The sequence below is a fragment of the Charadrius vociferus genome, unplaced genomic scaffold, assembly GCF_000708025.1.
Source record: "Charadrius vociferus isolate BGI_N301 unplaced genomic scaffold, ASM70802v2 scaffold436, whole genome shotgun sequence".
Classification (NCBI taxonomy): Eukaryota; Metazoa; Chordata; class Aves; order Charadriiformes; family Charadriidae; genus Charadrius; species Charadrius vociferus.
Window position 1 is genome coordinate 472,333 of NW_009649187.1, and position 21,650 is coordinate 493,982.

General features: G+C 35.4%; 1 protein-coding gene across 1 annotated transcript in view; it reads right to left on the bottom strand.

The window, feature by feature from the left end:
- Positions 1–21,650, bottom strand: part of DNTT (DNA nucleotidylexotransferase) — a 92,124-nt gene that overhangs the window by 47,257 nt on the left and 23,217 nt on the right. The window contains exons 6-7 of the mRNA XM_009888682.1: positions 19,607–19,730; positions 18,126–18,258 (exon numbers count right to left, since the gene is read on the bottom strand). Of these exons, the coding sequence (XP_009886984.1) occupies positions 18,126–18,258; positions 19,607–19,730 (257 nt within the window). The remainder of the gene's footprint in view (positions 1–18,125; positions 18,259–19,606; positions 19,731–21,650) is intronic.

The window sequence follows — 21,650 nt, forward strand, 5'->3', positions numbered from 1 at the left end:
TTCAATGAGAATTTTAGGGAAACACCTAACAAGGCAGAGAATGCATTACTTAAAAGATCTTTCTTGTATCAAGTCAGGATAAAGAAGTGCACCTGCTGCAGCAGCAGAGATCACATCTCTGGATACTTCAGGTTATGCTCTGAGGGTGAAAATCACCGAAGTGAGGAGAACCAGTGCGAAACCTGTGCAATACCACTTAAATCTTACTTAAAACCTAATTTCACCCTCACTGACTACATTGCCTCAAGAAAGTACTGCAATGCATGCTGTTCACCTCGTCTCTCATTAAATGCCCTTTCAAAGACCAAGCGTATGTCATGCTATGCTTGACTGTGTGTGTCTTTTACTTTTATGACCCAAAAGAAACCTAGACGCTGCTTCTCAGAGTACAAGACATGTGGGTACTCCTCTTCATGTTGTGCCGTTGTCTTTTTTCAAGCTTTTCTTTAAAAGATATTTGACGTTACTTTAATGCAGTAAGAAGAAAAGATAAATCAGAAAATGGTTATTCAACTGAAGAACTTAAATGACCAGCAGTACTGCTAAATTTAAAGTTATCCACTGATCTTATAAAGCTCTATCGGATTGTCTGCATTAAAATTATATAATGGGTTAAAAGAAATTATAATGCAGAAAGTTGGAAAGATCTCTTTCCATCCTTATTAAAGGAATGAATGGCGAATGGCAGGTTTATATATTGGCTCCTGTGGACTTTTAGCCAAATGATTATTTCAAAGCACATTCAGTTTAAAATAAATCTGCATAAGGATTCTTTTATACACGGATATCGAAGAAAAACATTATGCTATGGAACATTATGAAAAATTTAATGGAAGTCAAAATTTGAAGATATAACACCAAAAAAAAATTACCAGAAAACTTTATTCCACAAATCCCTGCCATGGTGTCCCTGCCCCTGGCAGGGCAGATGAAACTAGGTGATCTTTAAGGTACCTTCCAACTCTAACCGTTCTATGATTCCATGAAAAAAAAAGCATTACAGACAATCTGATTTGATCTATTTTCAGAGACATTATCTTGAGGAGAACCACCTATTATTCTTATGCTGACATTAATTCCCTTCAATCTTAACTCAATTTCAGACCTGTTAAAAACAAACAAACAAAAATTTTGTGAAAATATTACGGAATTAAATTTCAACTAAATTTATTACACACTATTAAAATTGTTTATAAAACTAGTCCTCTACCAGACTGGTTTCTGCTGAGACAGCAAAATAGGACAATGGCCATGTAAGAATTTAGTCACCTACTTAATTAGAAAGTATGGTTATCTCTATGTATTATAATAGTTGTAATGCCTAGATGGCATTATTGTCTTCTAGCTTTCCATGACATAAATGCCTGAATGTGGCTGTCATCAATTATACCCTGATACTGAATATTTATCCATTTTTCGCTTGCACACAAGAAGACTTTTTGCTACTAACAGCTCTAGGCTCTCTGAATTCTATATTTGAAGTACGTTCACTATTCCACCTACCAAAACAAAACTATTCTTAAGCTTTAAATCACTGAGAGTGCTGTCTCAATTTCATGTAAATAATGCAACTATACCTGGAAGCTGTCCATATAATTTCAAGCTTTTAAAGCTTATGAAATGTACCATACCAATCTGTCACAGTTTTATTTAAAGTCATGAAACACATTGCTGAAGTTTTGCTTTTGCTGTCTTGGCAAATCCTTTACATTACACACTGTTCCAATCAAGCATTTCAAATGACATCATAGAAACTTCCTGCATACATAAATTTTGCTGAGTGCCAATCAATGGCAAAGGAAAACCTCTTCAACAGTGTTTGAAAAAGAAATATACTCCAATGAGTATTGATGTGGATTTGGGATCTCATATATTCAGCTGAAATATCGTCTGCATACTCAGATGATACTTTAGTCTTAAAACATCTACCTAGTTTTGCACGTGTAAACTCTACTGTCAGCATATTCTATGAAAACATGGAGCAAAATTTCTCACTCCTAAGAAACAGTCTGTACGACAGTGGTACAGTATCTTTGGTTACCAAAAAACTGTAAAATTTTAATTATTCTGAAATCTGCAGGGAAAAAAAGAACACTTTCCAATATGCAGTAAGTACTGAAGAATCAGACTTGACTGGAGATAAGGTACATTTTTATTATTTATAAGAGCAAGCATCTCAGACTAGACCTGCTCAGACATCTTGAAATACCTGGTCTCTTTTGGCCTAATTCAAAGGCTCAACAAGACTAGAATTATGTAAACTGAGAACCAAGGATCTTCAACTACATCTCTTTATAAAGAATACAACAGAGATCAGTGCACTCAAAAGTGCCAGATGTTTCAGTGAACTCTCAGAAAGTACAATGAACTTTGGAAAAAGAAAGAAAAGAAAAAAAACCAAGAAAAATGATAAAGAAAATGACCTCTCCCTCTATCCAACAAGAAATCAATATGAGATGATGAAAGGAGAAGGTTAGGGTTTTAAGGACTTCTATCTGACCTCTTTGGAGGTAGCTAGTAACCAGCGCTTTTCAGGACAAGCTACCACAAACTGGGAGAGAGCTGGACCCTTCTGGATCTGGATTAATCATTATATGTAGATATTGTTCTGATTCAAGACAAATTCAGGTGCTGCATCCACCTCCTGCTTCTGTTCTGCCAGAGAGTGAAGTTTGCCATCATGAGGTATTTCAATGGGGTAATCAAGAGCTGGCAGTAGATTATACATCTTACTCCACATGCCTAAAGGTGGAATTGAATGGTTGAAATACATTGACATTCTGGATTTGTAAGTCAGAAAGATTTCCAGATTTTTGTTTCCATCTCAGTTGCTACATAATCTACTCAGGTGCCAGATTTCAAACAGCATTAGTTGCAAACCAATACCTCAACTAAGCAAGTTCTATATTGCTAGAACAATAACCTAGAGATCTCTTCAACATCATTAATAATGCAACAGGGAAAACAGAAAGGTCAGCTGCATTCCAATTATTCACTGAAATAAGCAGACAACAGTCTGCATTATTAATTATGAAAGCTGTATATTAAAAAAATGTTTTTATGAAGCTATTTGTCACAGGTTTGGTTTTTTTTAAACTAGAAAAAATGATTTTGCAACTAAGGCAGTTTCCATTTACTAGTTTAGATTGTTATTGTCCAAGAGGGAATTGTTTGGTTCAGAATTATATTTCTATTCTACTTACTCAGAATGTCATTAATATATACAAGCTAATATTTAAGTTATGATATTTTATTTTGAAAGAAGAAAGAAAAAAGTATTTTTCTATACTAGCACTATAACAAAATTAACCAATAGCTTTATAGCAATATTTTTTGCTGTATCGAAGCTTTCTGGTGGTAGATTGAAAATGTGCATTCAATCCCAGCCTGTTTTAATTCTCTCTAGCTAATTCTCTTGAGAGTTTCAAATGGATTATTCCTTTGTCAAAGAACTTCCATCAAAATGTTCTTTTTCACGCATGTCTACTTTGGCATTTCCAAAAATCAAAACATTCACTTTAAACAATTTAAAATACAATATTAATGTTCATGCAAGGAAGGCAATGTGCATTTTCAGAATGTCTGAATGATATTAGATGTTCAGTCTGGGTTTCACTTACTTGGCAGTGATGGGACAATCTGTAGAATCAACCCACCATAAAAATAAAGGTTTCTATTTGCTTCCTGCTCAGCTGTACTGGAAGTTATATAAACATGACAGTTTTTCTATTAAAATTCCTTGAACTGAGAAATACATTGGTTGCAGCCACTGAAAAAAAAAAAACAAACAAAAACAACCCCACAACAAAAAAAGACACACACTTGCCCCTCAAATTGTAACATAGAATAGGATTAAGACTTCTGTTTGAGCTAGTGGTGTGATGACTGAGGAGTGCAAGTGATTGTTCATGCATTTGGTTTAGTCACAAGTACATGAGAAGCTGATTTATGTAGTTGAACTTTCTGGCATTTTGTGGCAAAATGTATAATTCTACTTTAGTTGTGATTAATATATTTTATTAATCTATTCCAGCTAATGGAATATAGTATCTGCTGATTTCAAATTAAACAGTTGCATGGTTGGTAGCATACCGCTGCAGGATGGCGAGTTTGGGTCTCACCTTCCTTTAAAGACACTAAGCTTTTACTAAATACTTCTGAAAAAAATATTCACAGTTTAAACTTCAAGTATGTGTACAGACTATTTAGGTCTAATGACATTGCTCACTCACTTGAATTTTCAGAGTGAACTGTTAAGTCTTTCCAGGATTGGGCTGACATATGGGTTTTCCATAACTACACTGGCATAGCCCTACTGCTTGTAAGGTAGTTGAGAATTTTACAGAAGTATAACCTAGAGAAAAGGAGATTGCTGTCTTCTGAGACCTAATTTGGATTGCGTCATCTACTAAGTTTGTCTAAGGGAAGAGGAGCTTACTTCTAACCTATGAGATACACTTAGAAAACAAGACTTTTACAGAGAAAATATTCAGTATTAAAATGAACACATTTTATGCCAACTACACCTGTTGTGTAATCAGTTTTCAAATACAAATTGAAATTCAAAACTTGTCTACTTGGTCTACATCAGTGTTTTGCCAAGGTAGCTGTGTTGTGTGAAATCACAGTTAGCCAGCATTTCCCTGGAGCTGAAACACTTAACAGCCTTTCAGCCAATATAGGTTATTCCATTTGAGAAAATCATTTAAACTATACTGCCAAAGGAACACTGCATCTCCACAGAGAAAAGCTGCCAATATATTCTACAAGGATAAGCATACCAGAAAAGCCTTTTAAATTGTAGACAAGCCTGTCATTAAATCTACCTTCCACCTTAAGTAAATCTCTCCATAGTGAAATCTTGTTACCCTCCTTTACAAAATTCCCATGCTCTGTTTCAAGACATGGTCTTCCATCAGTCTAAGGAGCTCATGAAGTTGGCTTAGTTGATTTAAACCTAAACTGAAAAACTCTCTGATTATTATTAACCAACTTCCTTAATTCCCAAACCATGGCAAGGAGATTGGTTTGAGAAAGTAACTTTTGAGTGTTCTCCCTGTGTCCTTTTTCTCTGATTCAGAAAAAGGTAAAGCTCTAGTCATATATTTTCAGAGTCACTCAAAGAACCAGTCACATCATATTTCTGTAAGCTCTTGTTCTGACTTCTTTCTGGATATATTCTTGGCTTTTTCAACATGCATTGTTGTGTGGCCTCAGGTAATGGGGCATCCTAAGGGCATTTTCACTGTAGCTACATATTTTTATTTCTTTAGGTGAAATGAGAAGATGCATTTCCTGGGTCACCATTTCATGCCACTGCAAATTCTCAAACAATCAGATGAATATATCCTTCTATTTTGTCATGATTTGGCTAAAATCAGTATCAAGGCTCCCATCGACCTTTTAGCTAGAATGTACCAATAGGTTTTTCACACTTCATTTATGATATTTGAATGGTGATGATCTACATTCACTAAATCTGGATGTAGTACTATTTATGGTAGTGATACAAACGCACACTGTCAACATCAAGACGTTTCATAAGCAACAATGTTCAGTGAAGATACTATTACTAACCCGGAGGAAGTAGGTGCAATCGGACACAGTAACCTCTGCAACAAGATCAAATAACTGGGAAGGTTTGGTGTGCTTACCCAATAGAACTGTGTCTATGTGTAACAGATGCCAAGATAAAAGGCAAATTTTCTGCAGTCTTTGATCATTAACATAACATACAGAGTGTAAGGTTATTAGTTTATGACCTAATATGAGTTTATAAACTTGCATGTGAGAAAGGGAATCAATTGTTTGTTGGGGTTTTTGTTGTTGCTGTTCTCCGAAATAACCCCTAGTAAATCACAGAAGAGCTATCACAGCTGATAATTATAACTGAGTCTATATTATCAGGTTTTGTTGCTCTCTATTTAATGCTGTTCTTCCATTCCTCAAAAAGATTGCCTGAAACATTTCCATCAAACTCTCCCACAGCATAGCAACAATCTGTAATAAATTCCACCATTCCTAAACTGAAAGCAACTAGAAGGACTATTTCTGGCTAAATCTTGTAATTCAGGCATTTCCTACATGATTTATTTTTAACCTTTTTAATCTTTTCCTTGTTATCTGACATGTAGAAAATGTCCTGTCTGACTCGCATCCTAACAAAAAAAAATTTAGCCAGCAGTTACCTCCTCATTATTGTGTCCCCACACCACTGGCATGATCATGTCACACTTAATTAAAATGTTATGGCTATTCTTGCTTACAGGCATCTGCAAAACGTACCCTCTGGCTGCTCTAAGCATAGGACAAGGTCACCGCTGCTTGCAGCTTTTCTCAGGATTATCTGCCAGGAAAATGTTGTTCTTTGCTTGTGCTGTCAACCGCCTTTACAGCAACTCGCTAGCCTATAATAAACGTTGACTTCTGCTAAAGAGTAAATCAGCAATGAGTAAATTGCTATAAATATCCTGTTTTCAAGCCAGCTTTCTAGGAAAAAACCATGGTAAAAGTGATCCAGTTTAGTACATATTACAATTAGAACTGGTTTTTAATCTCTTGACTCTAAACAGCAGGCATCTGATCCTGCAAACCCTGAACTGTCTGGCATCTGAGCCTACAAAATCTCTTTTGCAAACAGTGAACCACAGAATAATATCGTTCATCCTGGTAACTGCTCACTAATACAGAGGAAAATCTTCAGAACAACTTCATCTCTGGCATAGGCACCTTGAAACACTTATGAGTGAAAACATACTAACAAACAAAATGATCTTGCTATATGAATAGTAAGAAATACACTTAAAAACATTTGAGGCAGCAGAAAAGCCTCAGAGGAAGCAACACACACTCAAGGTGGACTGCAAACAAGACAAAATGTAAGGAATGATTTCTACATCTGTCCTGAACTGCTTGGGGACAGGCATCGGAGTTCAGAGGCAGAGAGATGCTTAAGTACAATTGTCTGAAACAAAATAAGAAATAGACACTTGTTTTCTGGTGCACCTGTGTATGTCTGATGGAAAGTTGGCTAAGCATCATTAGCACTATTCTTTCTTAACACATTAATTAAAACTCTTAATCATAATCAGGGTCTATCCTTGGCCCATTAATGCTACCTTACAGCTGACTTTACTGCTGGGAACTTACTTGAGGACTGCTGGCAGAGTTTTGTAGAAATGTGCCTTTACACAGAGTTTTGATCCGATTTGCCTTTAGGCAAGAGTACCACTTCCGCGGGTGTCTCAGCGTTACAAAGACAGTGTTACAACCTGTCTCTCTTCACTCTGTTCCCACCTTGAGTTGCCTGGATTTTGCAAGGCATCCTCTTTTCAGCAGGTGAACCCCAATGAAACTATTTTATAGATAAAAATCTAAGAACCAGAACTATCTAACAAACTATGCATCCATATCTCATCAAGGCCATGTGTGTCTTTGATTTGACCTCGTTCCTTACGTTTTTCCTTTATCTTACCACCTTATCTGAAATATCCTGTCTCTTCCTTTTTATCTTGCTACTTCATCTTTCCCTGAATATATTCCACTATCTTAATAGTCCTCCTTGTACCTAATGCTCTATAACTTTTAGAAGATTTTTACTTACCAGTTTTATGTACTATCATGAATATATTTTACTCTATAGCTATTTATTTGTGAGACAGCCAGTAAAACCTTTACAGCTCACCCATTTACAGCATATACTTTTCAAGTAATATATTTTAAATATCCTACTTCATCCCACTTCCTGGCCTGAGTACTAAAATCACTGGCTGAGCATTTCAGAAATCAATGCATTATATTAGCTGTCCTCATGCCAAACATTTATAAGAGACACCCTGATTATTGTGACTTTTCAGAGCAGCACTTGAAAATATGATGCTTCCCCAGAATATCCATATAAAAGGCCAAAAAACTCACCATTAAAAAAAAATCACTAATGACTGAAAAAAATATTTACTGGTGCTTGATTTTGCTACAAATTGTGAGTAATAATTACAGTTGATAGTTTATTCTCTCTATATAATCACTCTATCTATTATTTACAATGAGGATTTAGCAGAGTTGGTCAGGAAAATGAGAGAAAGCAGAAGGATTTGTGTGGAAGTTAAATATAAATGAGAAATAAATGTTTTAATCCAAGTTGTCATTTCAATTTCTTGGCCAAAACCTGAATCAAAATATTTCAGTGATCTTAAAAAGGCATTGTAACACAGAGTTTTCTAAAAATCTAATTTCACTAAAGAAATATAAATCACTTGAATTATAGCCTCTACCAGGCAACAGAATGACATTTATGTCCACTTCTTTAATGAAGAACTGAAAATTTTCGTAGAAAATAAACAACGCTTTTGGCTCATATTTTCCAACTAATCATAAATATAAATGTATGATCTTTTTCATTCACTATCTTAGTTTCTGTATGCTGACAATGTGACTATTGCAAGCCAAAACATATCAATGGTGTTATAGAACAGCTCTATACCGAGGAATACACAAATTCTCCTGTCCCCCAGTATTTAAAAAAAAAAAAAACCACAAACACAAAGCAAATATTAGTGAAACACAACTAAAATAAAATTCCAAAAAGAATGAATCAAATCTTCACTGAATTGAGACTTTCTTACACAGTGAAGCATGTGATAAAATCTAAAACTTACTGAAAATTAGATACTAATATTCTCTCTTTATCATATTCCTATTATAATATATCTAGTATCAGTAGCATGAAAAAGAATGAGTCTGCAAACTACATGAGCCCTATTTTACGCACTTCAAATTAACTGCAGCACACATAACATGATTCTGTTACAGAATAGTTCTAAGGTTATCATCATTGATCTTGCCTGAGATTTTCTTGTAAAGAATTACTAGTCATTCTCTCTACAGATTTTGAAAATGAAGCTCATTCAGTCTGTGAATACATTTTTGTACTTGTTAATGTTCGTTACCAATTATTTGTACAGCTGCCTTTTAGTCAGAACAGCTTTTATTCCCCCATGACATATCATACTAATCTACTCCAAAATTACCAAAACATTCAAAGAGCAATAGTTCACCCTTAGTGTAGGAAGCAGATTTTCCAGCTTGTAAAATAACACTGATAAATCAATTTTAGTACATGCTCTGTATCATGCAACCTGCCCCCTTGCCCTGGCCCCAGCCTGTATGTTATATTAATGCCTGGGGCCATTTGACTTGATGTGATTTTTTTTTTTGGATGAAATGGTACCCTATTCAAACTGTATCAGCACCAATGCCTGTGTCCTGTGCAAAAGCCCTTTTGTGAGCTTATTTAATATGCGTATATACACTGAAAAAATGACGTATTTGTATATTGGAAGAATCAAGTACTCGGGAGAATCATGTTCAAGGAAAGGCAGAGCATTTCCCCATCCCAAAAAAAAAAAAAAAAAAAAAGAAGTGTTTTCAATATGGGTTGTACCAGGGGTTAGTAATTTACACATTTAATTTTCATAATGTTAAGAGCAACCAGTACTGCTTATGTTAATTGTTCTAAAATGCTGAATGAGTAATTTTCAGTTAACCTAACTTAATAAAAATCAGAACAATTTTTATTGTTAACCTTTTTAAAATAGGAATAGTCAGTAGAATATAGGTTATTAAGTGTATTTCGTAGATATATTGGGACTATAAATAGTTGCATCATATCCCCCTTTTATAACTTTTCCAAACGTTCACTTTGGCAAACTTGTCATGAAAATTGTGTAAATAATGCAAAATCTGTTTTAACATTTTGGAATTCTAATGGTATATATTATCTTAAAGAGTGCCAAGACGCTGGAGTTTGGAACTGGGAGCACTGTTATTCGTACTGACAGCTGTCACCGCTTCTTTCCACTTAGGTGAGTCTAATGAGCCAGCTGTCATGACAGACTGGTATTTGTTTCAGAGCTAGGACTTTACACCAGGAGAAAGCAAGTCACTTGTGGGCAGGTTTATAATCTGACACTCATACAAGCAACTAAAACAGCAAAACTGAAGTCAGTGATGAAATCTTCTCTAGCTAATGACAATACCATTCTCTCACACTGTGATAACCAAAGCCACTGGAAAAGACACATCTATGGTCCAAATCACCCTCAGCCGAGCTCTTCTACATAACAGACACCCCAGATTGCTTTTATTGCATCCCATGCTGAGCAGTAAAGCCCAGAAGCCTCTCTCCCCACGCCTGCTCCCGTACCCAGGGAAGGTTTTATCACAGTAGGCCATGTCTGTTATATAGTGAAGGTTTTGAGAAACTGTCATCCAAAAATGAGAACAAACATCAAACAGAATTATGGAAACATCAAAGATGCTTTTGAATGAACTATAGTAGTTTTCTAACAATTTCTATTACTTTTTGTATAAGTAATAGGCATACTACATTGTAAACACTAAAAGAATCCACGAAAAGATTAAATAAAAACTTATTACATTGATATAGGATGAACAGATTTAAAAAGCATGGAACATCCATCTACTGTTTAGAGATTACGTTATTTGCAAGATGTCAGAATAAATTTATGAGGGAATTCTGCATTTTTAGCTCACTATTTTTCCTCACTGTTTCCTAAAATGTTTTCAGTGTGTAACTTCTTGGAAAATAATTGTCTTCTTTTCTCAGTCATGCACTCTTCTTACAAATTTAAATAGATCTTTTTGAGTTCATCTTTCTTAAATTCCAATCACTTACAAAACAAAGACAATGTGATTTCTTTTGGTCTCATCTCTGCACATTATTCACCAACATTGCACAAAGCAACTGTTGTTCTTTTGACATTGCATCTCAATAAATGGATTAAATGAGCTGTGAATATCAGCATTTAACCAATAAAAAGAGATCTTTATTTATTTAAAATGTATCAGATCTGCTTCATCTAAAAGGCTAATTGAAAAGGCTGTTCAGGTCAGCTGTGATATTAGAAGACAACTGAATCACATTTAATGCTACTTAAAGGATGGGAACAGGGTAAAAAAAAGATAAACTATAGGCATTAAAATTTAATTTGACTTAGTGAAGCCATTAACATTTTGGTTTTATGCAGTGGCAAGCATTCTAAAAATATTTCCATATAATTCAGAAACACAGAATTGTCAAATGTCTGACCCTTATGTACCAAAAATGATTGAAAGTGACCTCAAAGTGCAAATCAGAAAATAAGCAAAAGGAGAAAAATTCTTTGAATACCATGACAAGGTGTCATTATGTTCTTTCTTTATATATATTGAAAGTCTTTGTACATGTGTGTATTATTACCGTACACACACATATACATAAATTATCTTCTCACAGCAAGTTTCTCTCTTACTCTGACTCACTTTTATTTTCTTGTTGCTGCTTTTAAAGTTTTGCATTGTTATTATTTTATTGTTGCTGCTTTTAAACTTGTGCATCTCAACACATCTATCAGTGGGATTCTCTGTAACAACGGATTTCTGCCTCAGATCATGGCCAAATATATCTATGTAGTTATCAGCCTAAGTTCAACTGGAAACTTTCTCTTATACACTATCTTAGAATAACGTCTTACAGGAAAAGGCATCCTACTTACAATTTGTGGTCAAAACCAGTTAGTCCTGTGAATTTTAACATTGAATATGAGATTTGGGTATCAAATGAAAACACTAGTTTTATGTGAACTGTAAAGAAATAATCTATTTTTAAGACAATACCTTATCTTACTTCTAGTAATATGATGTGTTGCTTTACCTCTGCAAGTTTGCCTTTGCAATTTGAAAATGCTACTTCCAATTTTTCTTAGACTCTGCCTAACAACAAATATCATAACAGCACAAAGCAGTCATTTATGTAGTAATTTTGCAGATTTTAGCCAGTTTCATATAGAAATTTTGTCTAGAATTAAAAAGGTAACAAATGTGATCACATATCAGTGCATAAGTAAAATTTCAGATTGACTGCCTGATGAGGAAATACATTACATTCTTTTTTTTTTTTCCAATTCAGTTTTTAAAAAATAAAAGCTAATACAGAAGGCTTTGTTGTAATATTCCTAAAATAATATGATCTGGGGTTTGACGTCTTGCTGTGTGCGCATTGTTTGCATTGCTCTGGCTTACTTACTAGAAGTCATAATCAGTGATGACAGGAAACAGAAAATGCTACACACTGCTGAACTTGTTACAAATGCATTTCAGGAGGTGTAGGTTATCATGGAAACTGTAAGGCTAATCTGGGGAGTTTCTGGCTCTACATATACAGTGCAAAACCTCTGGGTTCACGGAAATCAGTGGCATTGTCATCTTCACTCTGAACCCATCTCTTGAAGTAACTCAAGAGAGAGGAGAGGTACATAACTAAACAGCATCCTTTTTATGAGCTGATAAACCTCTGAAAGTGGTAAAGATTTGAGTAGAACATGTAAAAAATCTTGGATCAACAATAGAGTTTTTGAAAGGTTTTGAAAGAGTACGCTGTGCTGAGTACTTGACTCTCATGGATTCTTACAAAGTTGTTCTTGACCGTGACTCCCAGATACCTTATTCCTCATCTTCTACTTCATGATTGATCATGGCTAATAATAGATGAAACGAGTGGAAAAATAATCAAAGCTCTAATGACAAAAGGAAGTGTCTGAATATTACTCCAATAGATTATCTTCTAAATTGACTTGACTAGCCATTAATTTGGATAAAAATTATTTTCTCCTTTCTCAACTTAGTTTTAATGGGTTACGGAAAATTAGAAGCAGAAACTAGTGATGACCTCTGTTCTTTCCCAGTTGTAGTGCCTCTAACTCCTGACACAGAATATTTTCATTCAGAGCATCCCATTACCTCAAGGTCAAACACTTCTAAAGTTAGGGAATTCGGTAACATGAAGCTGTTCTACTAAGCTATAAAACCAACTAGATCCGATTAGAACATCTCTGAGTTAAAAGCCTCATCCAAAGTGGACTACAGTTTATCAGAGGCAAAGCTGTGCTCATGAATGATATCCAAACAGTCTCTTCAGTCTGTTGCTGGAAGAATTGCTAGATTCTTCTAGGATATGCTTAAATTAGAGTGTGTGCAAACTACCGTATCAGCTCAAATGTCCAGTGAGCAGCTTGCCTCACAGCTCCTTTATAGCAGATTTCTCCTGACAAAATGAAATAACAGCAGATAAAAACTTTACTTCTTATAACAGCAGTGGAAGAGAGTGAGTAGAAATTACAGCATTTGGACTTGAGCAGCTGGGTACAGTTTAGGTACAGTTTATACCTTCCTTTTTCATAGTTTGTGTTTTGGAGGTTTTTTTTTTAAAAAGCAGAGAAATAACTGTATCTAAGAATATACTGTAATGACAAAATGTGAGTAGATGAAAGAACCTCTGCGTAGGAATTTGTCTAAAAACTTAATGAAAGCAACTTTTGCTAAATTAATTATATTCATTTGAAGTCTGGCACTATTTTAATCCTGGATCTGAGCAAAAAGAGAACAATTTGCCTAATAGGCCTTCAAATAAGTTTATTTCTCAGAACCTAACAAAGAGTTGGAGTGACGTCAGGTGTTCTAGCCTCACTGTAGAACCTCTGGATCCTCTTAAAGAATACTTTCATTAGGAGTATCCAATATGAAAAGGTCAAATGGAGCTTTTCATAAGGATTTATGAAGGAATTCACTCAGAAAAACTTCATTTCTGAAAAGAAGGTGACACAATAACATTAGTTATTCATCAGTGTGTGAGCCTGTAAAATAATCTCCAGAATTGTTTCTTTGTCCCAGCTATTTAATTTCACTTTATTTCTGAGATCAAAAGGAGGGATACCTTTAAACAATTTTCTTGATACAGAACAGGAAAGACCAGAGTCCTGCGCCATGTCATTCCTTTATGCATTCCTTTGCCTTGTATGAAATGTCACTGCACACAGGAAAGAAACTTTTGCATTGTAATATAGAACAGCATGGCGATGCTGCCTGACAAACACAATGACCCTGTCCTTTGCTCTCTTCATTGCTTTTCTATTAGCAATCCTTATCTTCAAATGTTAGAGCCTCAAATCCCGATTTCTAAAAGACAATATAAAATTCAAACAAGGAGACAGTGATCTATAATTAGGCTCAGGTTAGAACAGAATTCAATAATGCGAGAGTCTGAGACAAAACTTCCCTGACAACTGATGCAGGACAGGGGAATTAGCCTTCCACCCAGACAAATAGTAAATGATAGGCAAGAGTTATTCTGCTTGATGTCTTGCCCAAGACGCTTGGACACCTTTTTAAGAACTGCAGTATGAAAACTTATCTAAAACAGTCAGGCCTTAGTCTACCTCACTCTACCTTAAGGCAAAGACAGAATAAGTTAACAAAAGTGTGTCTAAGTGAATCTCATTTAAGAAAGCCATAAAATACCTATACTATATAATGCTTTCTCCAAGCATTTTTGCTCTTAGGAAGCCCTCAGTCTAGATCACCTCTTGTGGAAAAAGCAAATATCAGCAGCTAAATCAAGTTAGCGAAAACCCAGGACCTTGCAGAATGTGCTGATAATTATTTGGCCCATGACAACTGGCCTATGACGTCACTGTGAAGCCATTTTCTAACATGGAGCTATGGGAGAAAGGGAGAAAACCACTCCAGTTTCACTGTCATGAAACCTAGTGTGAGGTTCTTTGTCTAGTTGTCATTTCTAACAGCCCTGCAACAATGCTAATATTATTATTAAATAGCATTAACACATTGCTAATAGGAATCATTCTGTAACATGCACTAATATATACAAGATGAGATAATGCCATTACTACTGAAAACCCCTAAATTCTCTTCATAGTATAAAATTACATTATTAATAAACAGGAAAAAAATTATCAGATCCTCAGTTTAACTCTCATTTAAAAGTGATAATATACATTAGCCTAAATTACACTCCTGCCTTGGAGATACTTGGGACATACAGAGTACTAATCAGGGATGTCACATGCTAAAATCAAGTTTCTTCTCTCCCCCTGTCAGGAAATCTCTTTAACTCAGTATTGGAAGGGAAACTTCACCCTCAGTGGCTTTTGTAACCTGTAATATAAGGTGCTATTCCCCACCTCAGAATTTGTCTCATTATCTTTAAGAAGAAAATAGTCTTAAATCTCAGCAATTCAAAATAAGAGAGGCTGAGCATTGAAAATAATGCCATGCCAATTCCTGATTCAAAATAGACTACATGGTAAATTCAGTCTTTCCGATAACATTGCCTATGGTGTGCTTTATACTGCATTATCAGCATCTTCAATACTTCCTTTGCTACAGTCTAGCTGGTAGGCCTCACTAGATAGACAACGACATGCATTCCACACCATGTGGGTGTGATTTATTTATTTCTTAACTACAATTGTTCTACCACTGTATTTCCATGTGTTCCAGTGCTGTGATTTCTGTTTCAAAATGACCCAGACAAATGTCAGAAAAAGATTTTAAAAAAAGAAAAAAATTCTCCCAACCTCTCATATGGAACTATACCAACTAAAACTCAGGGAATATGTTTTACAGGTGCTTAGCTAAGTGTTTCTGTAGGGGAGAAACAAAGGGTAAACTCATCCAGACTTCATCAATCTATTCATTTCTGCTCCTGAATGATTGCAAATTAGGGAGATACTGAAGGGTTGCCATCACAACCCTTTATTTCAGTTACTTTTAAGTCTTTATATACCTTTATGGATTCAGATAGCTGAAAAGAAAGTTGACTTCAACCAAACATAGTATCATTGCCCCTTCCAACCAAAGGCACAAGGAAAGCACTTCTGATTAAAGATGTTTTATGAGTTATTGTTTCATGAAGACAGGCAGAAAGGTGAAAGTGTTGGAAAGAAAAGGCATCAAGGAAGTAGCAGACACTGAAGTCTGCGTCAGTAATATGACCCTTGGGAAGAGGTGAAAGAAAGAATCTGGGGGCTGAGCTGAAACTGCAGAATGTTAGAGCAAAAGAGGAAATAAATTGTACACAACAGGTCATAGAAACAGGTCTTGATATGTTCTCAAGAAGGTTGCATCAGCTTTTCGAATTTTCATGTCTTACGCCAGCAACTTGTAGGTCTGGTATTTTGATTAAACCACATAGATCCAAAGTAGTAATTTGATTTCCACTTCCTGTCTATGGCCATTTTTTCTCCCTGAATCTTCCACCATTCTGAATTAGAAATACACAAATAGTAGCCTCCAGAACTACATAATCTGCAAATGGATACCTACTGGCTTAATCCTGCTTCCTTGATACAAGCAATGTATCAGTGTCCTCACACAGTCTCCAAACCTGTGCTCAAAATATCCTTGTCTCTTCTCTTCAAGACTCCATCATTTTCACTCCATTGTCCATCCTTCTCTTTGTTTTCCTGTTGCTCTCTAACATACAGCTGCCAGCCAACTCTGTTCCTGCACTTGTGCTTGCAGTTTGACTTCTGAGGGATTGATGCCCTGATGCTTTTGTACTTTAGATAGTGGCTTCTCTTATGTTTGCTTTTAATCCTTTGAACTGCTCCTTCATCTATACGTGAAACATGGTTCATCTACCACCATCCATGATTATGGCCGCTATAAACACCAACTAGCATTAAGACTACTACAAGAAGCAATACAGAAGATTAAAGGTGAAAGCTAAATCGAACCAAAGTCCATGAACAAGTTTGCTGGGCTTTCAAAAAAAAGATATTATTTACTTGAATTTTAAACCGGGCTTCCTCATTCCAATTAAAAGAACTACTGCAAGATCTGATTTAATGAAATTCCAGGAATCTAATGGAAAAGGTCTGGTAACTCATTAAATATATCCAGCCATGTGTTTGTTTGATAGCTTTGGCAAAAAAGATGTTCCTTTCCTGCAGTTCACCTCTACCCTATTGAATCTCCATGACTGTAGATCACTAATGGCAGTTCTGTTCCTTGTAATTCATCCAGTTCTCCTGCATAGTAAGTAAGGGTTATGAGACTCCTGACTTTCAAATCTGGAGGAACACAATCAACTGCTTATTTTTTCCAAGTTATGAAACAAATACACAAACCAAAACAAATCTGGGTCTGGGGGAATTAATATATTATTCAGAGCAATTGTGAGCTATTTTTTCTCTTATGCTAGTAGTATACAAGGTTTAGTATGAGGGAATCAAGTCAAGTTGTTTGATTAATAAAATTTGGTTACTTCTTTTATTAAAATATTTACACAATGATGAAAGAAACAAATAATATTTTGTTTAAACTTAATTAAATCAAGTTTTCTACAAATCCTACACTGCAGCATTTGTTCCATGGGCTGGTAAAATAGCATTTAGGATTGACGTTTTGAAACTGAAGGTTTTAATATAGTCTCTGTATATTTAAAGGCACATAATTAATATACAAGATTTATGAGCATGACATGTACTACGAGTAGTGACGTAACATGGGACTGAATTCAGAGGAAGGAACCCAGTGCTCCTGAAGGCTATTCCCAGTCTCAATACTTTGCTGCGTGTCTTTAGGAAAGCCCTGAAGTAAATGCTGAAAGAATGAATTGTTTATGTCTTGAGAAACAGTTTTGGATTTGATTTTACAGAGCAAGACCAAAAGGTTTTGGAACAAAATATCACCCAGGAAGACATTCTGAGATCACACTATCTATACAGAGGTTAGTGTATATTCAGTTTAGTCAGTGCTTTATATTCAGTTTAGTCAGTGTTTACTGCAAAGCATACCTCTAACACTACAAAATCTGCCTTAGAAAATTTCAATCTCATGTGAGCAAGTTCTCTTAAAAAAACCCCAAACAAACAACAAACACCGAGATTGCCTTAAAGCTATCGTATCTTTCTTTCAAGCATGGCCTTACAATAATCTTAGCCTTGGGAATTCAGATCAACTGAAAGAGAAAAAAAAATGCTCAAGTACTGTATGTGATCTAAACATCATTTTTCCAGCAAGCTGTTCTTAGATTTTGTTCTCACAAACCAACCAACTATAGCAATAAAATATAAGAACCTGGGAATGTCATAGGATTACTCTCCTGTTTGAAAAAAATAAACAAAAAAACCCACAAAACCCCAAAACCATTGAAAACAAACTGATAATTTCCCACTAAACTTTTTTGATTTTTCCAAGACACAAACATCATTTTGTGGGTACCTGAATAAAACAGCCAAGTGACCTCATTTGTTTTCACTCACCTCCTGAAACCACCAGTTATGGTAACTAAAGCATCTGGTAGAAACATACACACAGTATTCTTGACAATCAAGCTTACTGCATCCGCTTCTGCCTTAGATACACAGCTAACGAGGTCCTCATAGTAGAGAAGCCCTGGAAATCAAAAGCAAAAAAGTGCTGATCACTCGGTGGAATTATCAAAATCTACGTAGTGTTAGGTAAGCCCCATGTGAAATAGCTGTCTCTCACCAAGAAGTTAAACCACACAACTCGTACCATGGGCAAGGGAACCCTATCTAATGGCAAGAATTAAGAAATGCTCGATCTCGACCCTGAAACTATAGATTTATTTCAGGACATGTTGTGGGAAGAAATGTATTTTGATCCAGCCTCTTCAGGAGTCTTTTCCTCCCTCCCCACCGTTCCTGGAGTCAGCCTCCTGCCTTGGGTGTGGGAGATCACAAGCAAGAGACAGCCTCTTCCTTTCCCCATCTTTGGCCTTACAGTTTATATATATTGTTGTCATTATAATTTGTTATAAATTGTAACAGTAGTTACAATTTAAAATAACATAGCAGTCAGGATAATTGCCTTACTTGCTGAGAGCCTGAATAATTGTAAATTACTCTGACTTCCCTACCAGCTCCCATCAATGGCATTTCTGGATGTACTGCTTTAAAAGGTGCGTTTCCCAAAATGATAGGGTTCTACCCAAGTACAAGGTTTAGAGGTAAGTGAAATATCCCAGCTATCTTTATATCTGATCACAGAGCTTGTATCAAAAGAACCCAGTCCTGCAGCTTGCTCCACATTTGGATATGATATGTAAAAGAAAAAAGGACAAAAGGAGCATGAATGTGGACAAGCTGATGCAAAGCATTCTGAGGTGATATAAACCACATGGGTTTAATGCAAGAATAAAGTTACATTATTTTAATGTCATGTTATATAATCTTTTCCTAATGTAACTTATTCCTTTGTTTAAATTAGTTCCATTATTTAGGGAAACAGCACACGTGGAAAAAAAAATTCTAAGGGGAAGCAATATTATTCCTTTGACCATGTTTAACACTTCAAAGTTAAGACGTGCTAGGATTAGGGAAGCAATTTTACTAGTACTTTATTACAAATCTTGATTTATCACTAAAGTAGGGCTGCCTTGAAGGAGGCAGGGCTCCTCTGAAAAGTAGATCTGGGCTTTCCTAATGTTGTAATTTTTTCACAGCCTGCAATAATGACCCATTAATGGTTTTGTGTATAAGAGCAGATTTCACTGGGTATGCAATTTTTAAATATATGCATATTTGCATGTTTTGAATGACACCATTTTTAATTAGGAGCTCTGTTAATGCAAATATTATTTTAACTTAATAATTTAATATAATTTAATATTCACTGCAGCAAGAAAATGCATGTATAAATGAACTTTGCCCCCTCCCCAATTCTGTTACCAAGTTCTTAGAGCACCAAGATACAAGTTTTTATGAGACTTTCAGCTTACCTGCTTTCTGCATTTTTGACAGCTTCAAGGTCTTGTCAGCTTTTACCTCTTCCAGAGTTCGTAAACCCATTCTGTACCATTTCTCAGATGTCTTCACTCCCACTCCAAAGACTGAAGTAAATTGCTAAGGTTAGTAGAAGAACACACATATCAACGTTGTTTCCTAAAGGCGCAGTGAATTAACAATAAGCAGGTATCAATGATGTTTCACAGGCAAAATACTGGGCTGAGTTTATTATACATTGAAGATAAATGATAGTATAATACAAACATATAGATTCAGTTTTCTTTCTTTGCACAGTCATGCTGAACAGACAATTGTTTTTATATGTGGACAGTTCTCATTAAAGTGAAATCTAAACAATAATACAGTGGTAGCCCCAGCATCTTTATATGATTTACCTAAATTTACACTTTCGACTAAGGTTTGAAACAAGGATAGCAGTCTTTATTTTTACTGCATTTCTTAATACAAATGCAAACAATGTTAAGTAGCTGGATTCCCTTACACTGACTTCATAGAAATAGAGATGTCTCAAGACTCTCTTCTTAATTTGACCAACATTATGATTTTGTCTTATATGCACTACCAGCTCTCAGTTGTACACGTGATGTTGGTGTTGCAACACTCCCGTGAGATAGGGTCAGTGGGAACCCCGTGGCTCTTTAAATTCTGCACCAAGGGCAATGGGTGTCAGTGGTGCATGGAAACAGATGGAAAGTACATAAAGATAACTAATCTATTCTTATACTGCATTCTATGAAACCCATATGTTTGGAGGTCATGCCAAATACTGTTTTCCAAAACGGGATTCAATTTCAAGTAGAAATCGTAATTTCCGTTTCTTGCATATAACAGTCTTACGATTCTTCAGTCCTTATGCGAGGCAAGCTAAATTCCTATACAGCTTATTTGGAGCACAGATTTCACTATTTTGCCCACTGGAGAAAAAAAACAGCCGAAATCTACCAGCCTCTGAAGTTTTTGTATGGTTATATTCCAAAGTCATTTTGTACAGTAACTTACTCCCCCAGAAAGGATGTAAAGCAAAATGTCACAGTTGTAAGCATTATTCAGTGGATCAATATCTCAGATGAACAGTGATATGAAAGCAAGAGGGAAAAACTTTCATGCTTGCCGAAAAGCACGTTCTTTATGTTCAGCTTGTCAATACTGAAGCTCTCAATAGTTTCTTTGTACTTTTATAGAATTCAATGAGTAGCTGTGTAAGACACGAATAACTGCTGTTTCCCATCTACAACCTATGAATTCCAACCATGCTAGCTTTATTTTGTGTTTTTCTAATGAAATTAATTCCTTGGAAATAATTAAAATGAAGAAAAGAGAATAATTATAATCTTGGATAATATTAAATAGGAATTATCCTACATTTTGTACATAATGGATGAAATTACCTATTCTTTGTCTGAATCATGGGTGTTTATGAAAGAATGTGATTTTTTAAATATTTAGATTGTTATCTTTTAATGTTTTTGCTAGTGCTAAAAGATTTTCAAAGGGGTCTATTACTGGGTTCAGAACTATTTCAAGAGACTTAATTAATATTGGGATAAAGAACTAAAGAAAATGGATTCCATGCCACCGTCTAAATTTTTAGAAAAAAAATCCACATTTTTTTCTTTCCATTATAAGATCCTTTATTGTTCAGCATATTTATAGATTTCAATTTAGAGACACTGCCAAGAGTGCAGTGCGAGTAGCAGGTAGCCCATTTCTTCAATTGTGTGTGCGAGCATTGCTCTTTTCCAGCTGGTGAAAGTGAATTTCATGAACCTGTTCTCTGCAGCATCCACTTCCATAAGGAGGCAAACTGACCATCTCATTCAAGTACCTTACACCTAAACCACAGACTGTATATTTCAGTCATTTGATAACTGTGGTCCTGGGACCAGCAGTGATCTTCTAAGTCACGATGAGGGATTTGCAGCAGTTACTGGAAACATGTTAAACAGTAAAACTTAGGAATTCACTAATATTATAGGATTCTTCATGGCTTTCTTAGATACACATGAAAAATTGTAG